This window comes from Artibeus jamaicensis, unplaced genomic scaffold (genome assembly GCF_021234435.1).
Source record: "Artibeus jamaicensis isolate MK-2021 breed Jamaican fruit bat unplaced genomic scaffold, CSHL_Jam_final scaffold_537, whole genome shotgun sequence".
In the NCBI taxonomy this organism is placed as follows: domain Eukaryota; kingdom Metazoa; phylum Chordata; class Mammalia; order Chiroptera; family Phyllostomidae; genus Artibeus; species Artibeus jamaicensis.
In genome coordinates, this window is record NW_026522047.1 from 19,359,859 (window position 1) to 19,372,194 (window position 12,336).

General features: G+C 34.6%; 1 protein-coding gene across 1 annotated transcript in view; it reads right to left on the minus strand.

Moving 5' to 3' along the window:
- Positions 1–10,040: 10,040 nt before the first annotated feature.
- Positions 10,041–12,336, minus strand: part of IQCM (IQ motif containing M) — a gene marked incomplete at its 5' end in the record, with an annotated part of 244,196 nt that continues 241,900 nt past the window's right edge. Inside the window, one exon of the mRNA XM_053658216.1 lies at positions 10,041–10,389. Within this exon, the coding sequence (XP_053514191.1) occupies positions 10,286–10,389 (104 nt within the window). The remainder of the gene's footprint in view (positions 10,390–12,336) is intronic.

Below are 12,336 nucleotides of genomic sequence, written 5' to 3' on the forward strand. Positions count from 1 at the left end.
TGCCAAGGAACAAACACTCTTTCCCCCAGGTTAATGCCTGTGTTCTCAGGAATATGAGAAATAGGGGGGAAAGGTGCTGGGTAGAAGAACTTATAACTAGAGAATGAAGGTGGGTTGGCTACAGTGAATGAGAGAAGATATTTCAGCCTAATGAATTTTAAAAACTTCTTCCCATGACTATGTTTTAATGTGTGGAAGTCACATTTTCCATAAAGGAAAGTGGCTTGGTAGAAACTGGGGCAAGATTAGGCTTAGATTTAGGCACTCCTCAGTTTCTCTGCTAATTCAGCCCAGAGCAACTGCCCGGCATGAGCCTCAATTAATGTCTTCATCCACATCATGAAGGCAGTAATATTTTCACAGGGTATTTTTTGAAAATTAAGACTACCTGCCTACCTAAAAGGACCCGATGCATAGCAAGCCTCCAACAGTACTATTGACTTTTCCAATAGACCTCGTTTTGTTTCAGTGTCTAATGCTCTCGGGAAGAGGAAAGTCTGGCATGCTCCAACATAGAGATCGTATCAAGAAGTTTTAATCACCTAAAATCTCATTTTTGCAAGTTTTGGGTTTTTTTTTTTTACTTGCTGATTTTCCTTCTTTTTTCACAGTTCTCTGATACAGAGTCAGATAAAATATTTCTGTTGCTATTTTTCAAAGTAACTCTCCTTATATGCAAATGTTTTAAAAAGGAAATGGCCACTCTTTGATCTGTTCTAGAAACAAAACTTAGCATGCGTGTTTATAATTTGGAGTCCAGCAAGCATTGCCGGTTCCTACTGCAAACTACATTCTCATTGAAACAAATAGAAATGATAGAACGTGTGTGTTTTTGTGTGAGTGTATATGTGATCATTAATAATACCTAGTCGCTCTTAGAAAAAAATAATTTCTCCATGACCAGATTAAACAGAAACTCAGAAAAATCAGAGACTGGAGCTACAAGCCTGGCAGGCTCCAAGCAGAGGTAGTGGAGAGTTGGCTGTAGACGGGAGCAGGGCTGGACTGGGCCATCAAACCTGCAGTGGGAAAAACCTTCAGGAGCCACCTGAGGCAGTAGGTTGAGTAGAGCTGCATGCTGTACGGGGCAGAGGGACACAATTCCCTAGCTTGGACTACAGCTAGGCCTCCCTGTCGGTAAATAGCCAAATCTATGACAACCCCAAAATCAGTTACATTTTGTCACCACCCTTAGTGCATGGATGAAATGGAGGTCAGAGGAGGCAACCACAAAGCACCATGTGTGCACTAACATCTATAAAGGTAAGGAACCAGCAGAGGGAAACAAGTAGACAACACGAATTTACCAATCCAACAGAAGGCAGGTAAGGACACAATAAGCCAAGGGAAAGCATGCAAACAGAAAACACACAATGGTAAAGATAATTCTAAATTCAATAGTCGAACATTTAAAGTGAGAAATTTTAAAAAATGAAATCATACATTTGGAAACTAAAATGATCTAAATATCATAAATTAAAAATTAAATAAAAATAATAAAATATGAACAACATAAAAGCATGACATATTAAACCTAATAGGAGGCTATGCATTGATTATACAGAACACCTATTTATGACATTTTAAAAACTCTCAAGAAAGTTTGCATGAATGTAACATAAGGCCATATATGACAAACCCACAATTAACATCATACTCAACAGTAGAAAGCTGACAACTTTTTCTTTAAGGTCAGGAACAAGAGAAGAATGCCTATTCTCACCACTTACTCAACATAGTACTAGAAGTCCCTAGCCACAGCAATCAGACAAGAAAGGGAATAATAGACATCCAAATAGGAAAGGAAGAAAGTAAAATTGTCACTATTTGCAGATGACATAATACTATATAAAAAACCCTACAGATTCCACCAAAAACTATTCAGAACTAATGATTAAATTCAGTAAAACTATAGCATACAAAATTTATATTCAGAAATCTGTTGCATTTCTATGCACTAATAACAAACTATCAGAAAGAGAAATTAAGAAAATAATCTCTTATTTAGATACATCACAAAGAATTACCCAGAAATAAATTTCTATTACCTAGAAATAAGTTTATCTCATGAGGTAAAAATCCTGTACTCTGAAACTCTACGGCATTAATAAAAGAAATTGAAGAAGACACAAATAAATGGAAGAATAGAACAGGCTCGTGGGCTAGAAATATTATTAGCCTGCCTTGGCTGGGAGCGTCAGTACAATGGTAAGTGATGATGAATAGTAGGTGATGCTTTGGCTTAGCAGTATGAACTTTCTCTCTTTGCTGCCTGTCACCAGTCTGATTCCAGAAATGTTCAGCTTTAAAGAACTGTGTTATAAATCAAATTTTTGAGAGTCCTCTAGACTGGAGGTTTATTTTCTTCAAAGGCAATATGATATCTTTACTAAAAATAATTAATAAAAGATGTTATCAAAACATGCCATCTTGTAAAGACTTTACTGAGTTGTAATTATTGGAAAACAAAACTAGTAAACAGAGAGATTGACAGTTATCTATATAAGCAAGAGAAGAGGTGAGCAAATTAAACCACATTAGCTTAGATAGTATACAAGATTTTATTGTAACATTCTATAATTTTACTTTGGAATATATTAACTAATGGAACATCATGTTTTGGAGTTCTAATATTTAATTGGATAAGTTATGTTCTGGAATGCAGTAAAATTGACAATGACTACAATTTTGCAAAATCTAATGTTGATAAAACATTTTTAAAAATCATATTAGAAAATATTTTATATATTTTTACACAAAATAATATTAAAGAATAGATCCTAACTTGAGGTTACAGTAAATATATGTGAAAATATTGGGGTTGAAATATTTATAAATGTGGAAACAAAAAGTTATAATTGAGAATATTTCCCATTAGGCAAAATTTGCTCCAGTTTACCAGATACCTTGGCACATTAAAACAGTGTTTTCTCAATTAAAAATAACGTGATCTACAGAAAAACTTCAATGAAAGCTATCAACATAATTTTTGTCCATAAGATGCAATTTAAAAGAATACTGAAGACAACTTTATGAATATATTTAAGGAATAAAACCATTTTTGAGAAGAATGCCAGGGACATTGTATAAAATAACTACAGAGACTATTCATTAAATTATGTGACCTAAAATGTGAATTAATATCAAGAACAATTTGCCATTTATCTTTTATTTAATGTTCAAATAATGGTTAAAAATGTTTTTGTGTGTTGCATTAAGATATATGAATATATTTTCTTTTTATTTTATTTATTTTGAAAGTAGTTAGCTATTAAATTATTTTATAGATCTACCAATATAATAAAGTGAGTTTTTTTGAGAATCATTATAGTTATTTTTGTTATCCTTTTTACTCTCACAATTATCTCAATCTAGATGAAAGTTTTTTTTCTTCAGCCTTTTCCTGATCTTCTAATGTCTATATATTTTATAGTATTTGCTATAGAAAGGCATTTCTCAGTAAAAATCTTGCTAGTCTATTCTACTTGACTGAGCAGATTGGTTTAAGATCTTCAGTTCAATTAGCATTTCTCAAAAATTTGTGCTAGGTTTAAGCATGTGGCATAATCTCTCTTCTCAGGAATCTTTTTTTTCTTTTTCTGGTGAGTTAAAATTTATGTACATGAAACAACTGATATATAGATATAGATAGATATACACATAGATACAGATATATAGATAGCGATAGCTATAGATATGATATACTCATGTTGATATATATCAATACTGATATATATAGAGAGATAAATACATCAATCAGTGCAGAAGAAAAACGTCATCAAGAACAAAAATTAACAGTGCAAATTCACTCTTGCAGAAGTGGAAAGTAGAGGTAAGAATGACCAATTTTTCTAGGAAAGGTTTTAAGGTAGTCCTAGGACTGATTGCCCAGATTAGCTAAATCCAGCAAACAAAGAGAAAATGAGAGAGGTACCATGAACTAAGGAAAGACAGTGGCCTTCTCTGGGTGGCCAGGAGATTGGCAGTAAGGTGAAAATATACTGACAATAGCCCAGAATGCAAGGGTAAAGGTTTGAACTTCGGTGGAGTGTCTACAAAGTCCTGATCAAAGAATGCATAAGACAGACTGGAGTAGGAGGGCCCCATATTGCTAGCTGGGATGGAGAATGGGGCGTTTATATCTGAGAAAATTCTGAAGACATATTGTGAAGTCTAGGTTACAAGTGAAAAGATTCTGGACTAGCAGGTGAATGGGAGAGTAGACAGGAAGGGGACAAATCCAAGAAGTATTTTGAAGAAAGGGGGATTGGTAAACTCTCTTACATAAGAAAATGCAAGTCTTTAAAAAAAAACTAATTCTTTGGTTGTTTAACTCAGACCTTGCATTGGCCAGCCTGGCAGTCAGGATCAAATCAGGCCTATCAAACCTGAAATAATATACAATTATTTGATATAACCATCTAGTCACAAGATATCTACTAGGAGAGTCACTTAATGAAAGTCATAACAAATGCACAAAATTTCTGGAAAGTAATGTTCTTGTGTTTCAGTGAAATTAGTGGTCAGTATTGGCATGAATATTACCAGGATACTCCCCCCAAAACTGTTTTGCACCATGTCTAAAGCTGCCAGCATTAAGTCACTCATTAAGTCACTCAGTGACAGGCCTTGTTAAAATGCAAAGTAATACATGAAGCCATTAGGATCCATTAACACCTGGAACCAATTTAATTGATCAAATTAGCCAACGTATTCCAAAGCATGTGGAAAAGGGGGATGCAAGCAAGGACAGCAAGGAGATTTTTCATGTGGGAAGAGAGATTATCAGAGAAGTTATCACATGGGGTGTGTGGTTCCTTTGTGATGTTGCTTAGTCAGGTCCTGCATTGTGAACTCTTCTACTTTCTAGGTGTTTAACATTGTCTCACTTTGTCTTCTGGGAAGTTAACATAGGATAGGATAGAGAACCCTGGATTGGGAATCCGAAGGTCCTATGCCAACCCCAGTTTAGGCACTAAATTACTCCATGAACTCACCTAATCCTCTATGTCAGTTGTGATTTTTGTAAAACAAGGGCCCTGAATTACAAAAGAAATGCCAATTCCACCTACTCCATTTTATAAAGTAAGTTACTAACATTTTTATTTCCACAGGTTTTTCGTTGTTATTGTTGGCATTTTTTTCTTTTCGTAGAAGGGAGTTTTATAAATAAACTTATACTTTTATCAAGAAAATCGACTACTTGAGACTCTGAAGCACCAATGATGTTTCAAGAACATATATTTTTAGGCTCTTACAGATTATCCAGGTATCTTGGCTTATGATGAAAAGCTATAGGACTTCCATTTGAATAAGGCACTATCAGTTTCTCTGATAATCATATTTCATTTATTACAAAGTCTCAATATATATGTTTTATTAGTCATCTAGCTACATGAGAGATTTACTTCCAGACTAACCAGCACATTATCATTGAAACTGTAATAAATGTATAAATAGTTTAGTCTTTAATATACATGTTGTCAAAATGCAGAAAGATTAAATTGATAAATCTTTTCCCATTGCATCTTTTGCATTTTCGTGGATCATAAGCAACTGTCAAGCCTCTGGAATTTCATAAAATTATCACCCTATCAAAAATAAAGTTACTTATCTGACATCCTTGGCTTTTCTCCTACAGAGAAATACCTATGAGAATACACTTTAGGATATCAAATACGCTTTAGACTGAGAGGAGCTGCAGTGGAATAAAGAGGAAAGTGGAACTGGGATTGTCTGGGACAGTGTGACATGCATGGAGGTCTGTTATCTGGCAGGTACACTTACCAGTACATCAAAAGTCTTCATTTTGAGAGGTGCGTCTTAACTTTTAAATATCTTTATATTCCTTATGTTGGCAGAGTATTTATTGGCAAGCATTAGTTCACAAAGAGGAGAAAGGAAGGAAGGAAGAAGGAGACAGGGAGGGAGAGGAGGAGACTATATGGGATCAGGATTCTCAAAGACAACAGGACTGCACTATCTCTGTCCATCAAAACAGACTTATGAAGAGATATAGACAACTCAAAAAAGTTGGCACTGCGGAAGAAGTTCTATGAATTACTCCTATCCTCCCAGGATCTGGCTGGCCAAAATCAGGAAGCTACCCCACAGACACTAACCTCAGAACCAGCAGGCCAGGCCACTGCCTTGAGGTACTCCAGAGGATAAGTGTTCTGTGCTCACGCAGTGTCCCTAGGGAAAATTTTGTATGGGGAAGGCTGAAAATACAGTTTTTGTTTTGTTATTATTATTATTACTGTTATTATTTTTAGAAATGTATGTTTTTACAATGTGGAATATGTGCAAAGAATAACTTAGAGGAAACACAAATAAAAGCCCAATATGGAATATGTTGAATATTCTAAAACATGAAAGTTTGAGCATTTATTCCAGAAAGAGGGAACAACCTTAAAGAAAGTGGCATTGAGCCAGCATATTTGCTCAAAATGATCAGCAAAGCTATTTAAAATTTTGGTTAAGTTTTCTCTCTTTCCCCTTAGTTTTTCAAAAAATCCTTTTTAAAAATGAGAATTTTTAATTCCTCAATATTTTTACCATTGTATAAAATAAAAATTACTCTGACATGATAATCCACTCTTGCCTTAACACCATTTAATCACAGTTTCTATTCTTGACTTTATACAGAATGGAGATGGTTCAGTTCTGTGTCTCCCTCCACTGCTCTGCAAGTATCAATTCTTCATAGCCTATTTCTCCAAACTGGAAACAGGCAGTTTTTACAAAAAAAATAATTCTTCTCAACATATTGTTAAAATTATTTATTTGGCATGATTTTTATTTGAGTGGCAACACCAAAACAAAAATAAAACCCATGTTTTCTAATATCAAGAAAGAAAAGTACATATCTGAAATAAAGAAAGTATTTTTCTTTAAATTGATGCAGAATTCTTGATGAATTAATTGCACAAGGAAATCAAAATATTAGAGAAACTAAAAATACTAAATTATTTGGATATCTCTGAAATAAAAATTTTAATTAGAGGGATGACAATCCAAGTGAAACCATCTGAAATTTTTCTTGCCCCTTAAAGTAATGAGGAATAAAATTTACTCCCTATGGCAGAAAGTAGAATATTTTCTTCTTTGATGTAAAACAAGACCATATTTTCTAATCCCCTTAAATTTAGATGGAAGCAGGTGGCAAGTTCTCCTCAGTAGATTGTGAATAGAAGTGATATGTTCCAAGTTCAGATTGAAGTAAAGAAGTGGGTGTGCTTTTTTCCCCTTCACTTTCTCTTTTTTGGCTGCTGCCTCTGTGTGCAGACTGGCCCTGAAGAATAACAAAGCTATTAAGATGAATCTCTGAAAGGCCACATGGAGCAGAGTCCCTGCCGACTCACTGGATTTTGTAGTGCACAGAAAAGAAATTGTTATTATTTTAAGCCTGTAAGGATTTTTAGAATTGTTTTTCAAAGCGGTTAACTTATGCTGACTGATATCCTTGTTTAAACACAGCATGCTAAGAGACAAAGCAGTTAAAAGTTTGGTCTAATGATTATTGAAATAAATCTCTAGAACTCAGTATGGAGCCGCTCCTTCCTGGGGAGCCATGTCAGCAAACTGAAGTTGAGATAACTTTTGTGTCCCTGCAAATGCTGTGCTGGACCAGATACGCAGTACACTCAGGCAGCCAGTCCCCCAGCACCAAGGGAACTCTGGGCTTTAAATTCATCTTTCTCTTCCCTCCCACCCAAGACAGGGCTGACTGTGTGATCCCAGACAATGACGTATTTTCTACTTTTCTCTTCCTTATTTTTTGTCCTATAAAAACTTTCTACCTTCCACCTCATCTTGCTGTTCTCCAAATGGAAGTGTCCACTTCATGAAGCATTAAATACTGGGTTTCTTTGTGTCACCTAAACTGCCTTCTTTAATCATTTTTAACACTATCAAGGTTTTCATGATTCATATTTCTATGAAAGCACATGGCAAGTTGTAAGGCATTTTGCAAAGTTAATGTTATTATTAACACTAATTAAAATATTAATAAAAACATCAATAAAAATATTGAATTCAGTATTTCAATTATATTTTGGAATGGAAGCTGGGAAAAGGAATGAATACAAAAAAATTCCCTCAAATCTGAATTTCCTGAAAAGTAATCTTTGTTGTAGAATCATGAAAGTTTAACTTCCCAATATCTAATAGCTACATTTATTAAGAAAAAGTAGACTTACAAGAAAATGTAAAACATAAATAATTTAAAAGATATAACAAACTTAAATCTTAATATTTTTCCCCAATGCACTTTTATTTAATTTGCAGACTGTAGTCCTCTAGTCAGAAGCAGTGTCTCAGAGCTCAGCAGAGCCACGGGAACTTTCTCGCCACTCCAGTCTAATTTGCAGTTTTGCTATAATAAAATCCCTAAATATATTGCTACTGTCTAGACTTTTTATCTGAAACAAGTGTCCTTTGTAGTCTCAGAGGACTTTTTATTTCCAGTAAATCAAAGTCTGTGAAGAGCTTCGGTTCTTATTAAGACATACCCTTCACAGTCCAGTGATTGCCCACAGTGGCAAGCCATTGACAGTTCATTTACATATAAGTGATGGCTTCCATCGGGTAGTTGGCTCAGAAACACAACGGACATTTAGAGCATATCCAATATTTCTTTTCTTTGATGAGCACCAAGTGCCAATTTTTATATGGAAACTAACTATTGAAAAGTAAAAGCTCCTTTTCCCTGACCTTACACTGTCTTCTACAGCGAGAGAATGACTTCCTGTCACTGCACTTATGTAAAATCACACCCCTAAGTGACATCTAGTAGCCCTATTTCAGTTTGATAAAAATCAAGAGTAATAGTCAAATATAGGAAACATAAGACAAGAATAATTACATTTTGTTAAAAGAAAAATAAACTTCTGTATACAGCACTAGTTGTCATAATCATAACTTAATGTTGGTTTTATTTTTATAAGGTAATTTTGATATTGTTTTCTCATGAACATATTTCCCACTTGAAGTGGTGGTACTTGCTACACGACACTCACTAGGAAATTCTGTACTGTGCTTTGTAAGTGCCTTTCTATCACTGTTCTTTTGCTCTCAAGTTTTTTTGAATAGTGGTGGCAAAAAAACCTTGCCAAATTCTTACCCTAATAATGCTACCAAGAGGAGACAGCTGGTGATCTGTCTCCATGCTGTACACAGCTCAGGTCTGATATTTCTCCTTTTTTCCTGTGCATTTTCCAGCTTTTTCTGGTGTTGAAATGAATACCTTTTCTTTTTACAATGAAACTCAATTACCAACTGAAAGAACATGAATAATTGAATTTCTTATAACCTAACCTCTCCATTTTAGCTGGTAATCACTTGTTTTCTCCCTATCAAATGTTTCACTACTATCATTTTCTGATTGGAGTATCATAATGATCATGAGTACAGCTCTGTTTGGGTTTTGGTGAGATCCTGACTTAACATGATCCTTATAATTGGCTTCTCCAAAGATTTCATTCTAATAATGTCCACACATAGTCTGTCGTAAACTCCACTGCACAAGGAGCCTGAGAGACTTTTTTAAAAACCAAAGTTGATTGTAGAAGTAATAGACCAGGGGTAAGAACTGTACAATTGGAACATCTGTTCTGTCGTTTCTGCCTCTATTCATACCTAGTCTTTGTGCTGCTTTTACAGTCTTGTCCTTTAACTAGTGCTCCTTCACTGGTTTTCTAATCCCACTTATAGAGGGAGGGAGGGATGACCGATGAATGATAGATAAACTTAAATTCAAGACTCTTAAGGAACGGGGGTTAGCCCTGGTGCTCCAGTCCTTCCTGAACTAAGGCAGGTAGGTCATCAAGAATACTGTATAGTGACTATCAGCTGTTTACTTCAGAGTGAGCAAGGAGAATAGGGAGACACAGTATTATGACCACACTTATAAAGTCATATAGTTTGAAGAGCATTTTGGGAAACCATTTCCAAAAGATTTAAGTGAGTTTTTAAAAATAAGGCTCTTGAAGTTACTTTATGGCATCTGTCGGTAATAGAACAAAATGACCTAAGTCCAGTGAAAGGAGCACTTGACACTGTGGTTTTAGCAGAATTTTTATGAAAAATATCCAATGAATGGTTCATCTGAAGATATAGAAAATTTACAGACTGACTTGTTCCAAATCTCTAGATATATAAAGATGCTTTGTCATTTTGCCTGTTGATATCAAATTAATCCATGGCCAGTATTAACTTATCTCTTGGGGTAGATGGGTTCAACTCTTAAGACAGCAACATTGTATTGAAAACAGTATTCTACTTCTCAGAACACCTGCTGTTGTCTCATTTTCCTTTCTCTCATAGATGTGGACACTAACTTCCCAACAATCTGGATGTTAGCTCTTTTGAGTACTGGATGTCCGCTCACTGCAAGAGGAAATATATTATTAAATTAATAAATTTCAATTAATACACCAAATGTATCATGTTTTTGAAATTACAAAATATTGCATGTAATTAAATATGTTGTGCTGGAACACAGGAAATATTTGACTGGACTGCGTTCTCTTCAGTTGTATTGCATTACATTATATACATCATGCCAAGAGTCTCAGCAGGAGTTACTGTTGGATCAAAGATTCGAGAGAGGGGATGGCAGCAGCTGGTTTCCACCAACATGCAGAGTGGTGGCAGTAAATTAGATACAACATAAGTTTACCCTGGAAATGACAGTAGTAACTTTTTTGTATTATAATATAGTCAGTTCTGATGCTGATATTGAAATCAATTTGTAACACTATTTATAATATAGATTACTTGTACTTGATCCATCTTTATGTACAAAATGACTTTCTAAATAAGAGAAATAAGTCACCGGTTTACTGTGGCTACCATTATACACAGTGCTAATTTACAGTTAGGGTAGTATATTTTGGGGACCTACTGTTTATTAATAAAAAACATAACCAACTATCAAAAAACAGTTAAAGTTATGAGAACAATTCACATTACAAAAAGGAAACGCATGACTTGTGTTGTAAAAAGAAGCAGGGTGGTGTTGCTCCTTTTAGGTTTATATTTAGTGTTAATGGACAAAGAGGGAAGGGAGGAGAGGGGAGAGGAGGGGAAGGGAGGGGACTCTAAAGAAGGAGACAGCACGGAAGTGCTCCTGTTCCCGTGAGGCTGAGTGGATAGAGCACAGCCAACAAGCTGGTCCTCAGTCTGGGGCTCCAGTTTATGTCAGTCATGGGGTACGAAACATTTCAAATAAATTTAGCATTTGTTGGGCCCTAGGAGTAAATGAAAAGCATTTCTAGAAAAAAGAAACGTTTATCAAGGTCTTTAAAATATATCATAGAAACACATTTTATCAACCCCCTATATGTTTTCAATTACATAGAAAAGCGGTATCCACAAAATGATCCCAATTTTTTAAAAAGTTATATGCATAGGAAAACACATACAGTGTTGAATACCAAAATATTAACAATGGGTGGAATTATAATTTACCTCTGGTTCTTTTAGTTTATGCATTTCATTAACAAAAGATATTATTTATACAACAATAACTATTAGAGATTTTTGAGTTTCTAGATTGAAATATATGATAGCAAGTCATTTTTGTAGATAGTAGATAAATAATCAGAAGTTAGATATTTTTGTTTATACTTCAATCATTTGAAGAAATGATTTCAAATTGGGGAACTATTCAAATAAAATGCAAAATAGGCTTAATATGTATTTTATAGGTTGTATTTTCAGAAAAGGGAAACCACATTTTTCTGAAACGTCCAAAGTAAGCATGTGCTCTCTGCATTCTTTTAAACCGCCTCCAGACTTTCATGTTCACCAGTCTACTTTATAACTTTTTATGCAATTCCCATGACTTGTGCAAGGTTATATATTATTCTACACTATTGACTACTTCCAGTGAATACTTGACAATCAACCTTTGTAGAGTAATTTGGAAAGAAAATGAACACAGAGTGTTTTAGAAAATAAAATACACCTTTAAGGTCAGTGAGTATCTAATGTATACTATTTGTTCAGGTTCATGTTAAGCACTGTGGAGTTACGTAAACGCCCTAGCTGAGACCTTTCTGGGTCCAAGAAACAAACCAATAAAAGGAAAAAACTCCAATTATTATGCTACTCAAAGAAATTTAGTTTTTTTAAAAAATGAAAGCACTTTCCTGACAAAGGATCATAGCTCTGTCTACCAGAAGAGTCTCATAGTCAATATAAAGCCAAAATACAGTCCTAGATGACAAGCAATTAAGAACATATTTCAGTAATTACACTTAATGCTAGCATATAGCAGGAGTCCAAGTTTGAACTCAAGTTGTATGCAATTTAGTGTTTCAAATGAAGGTA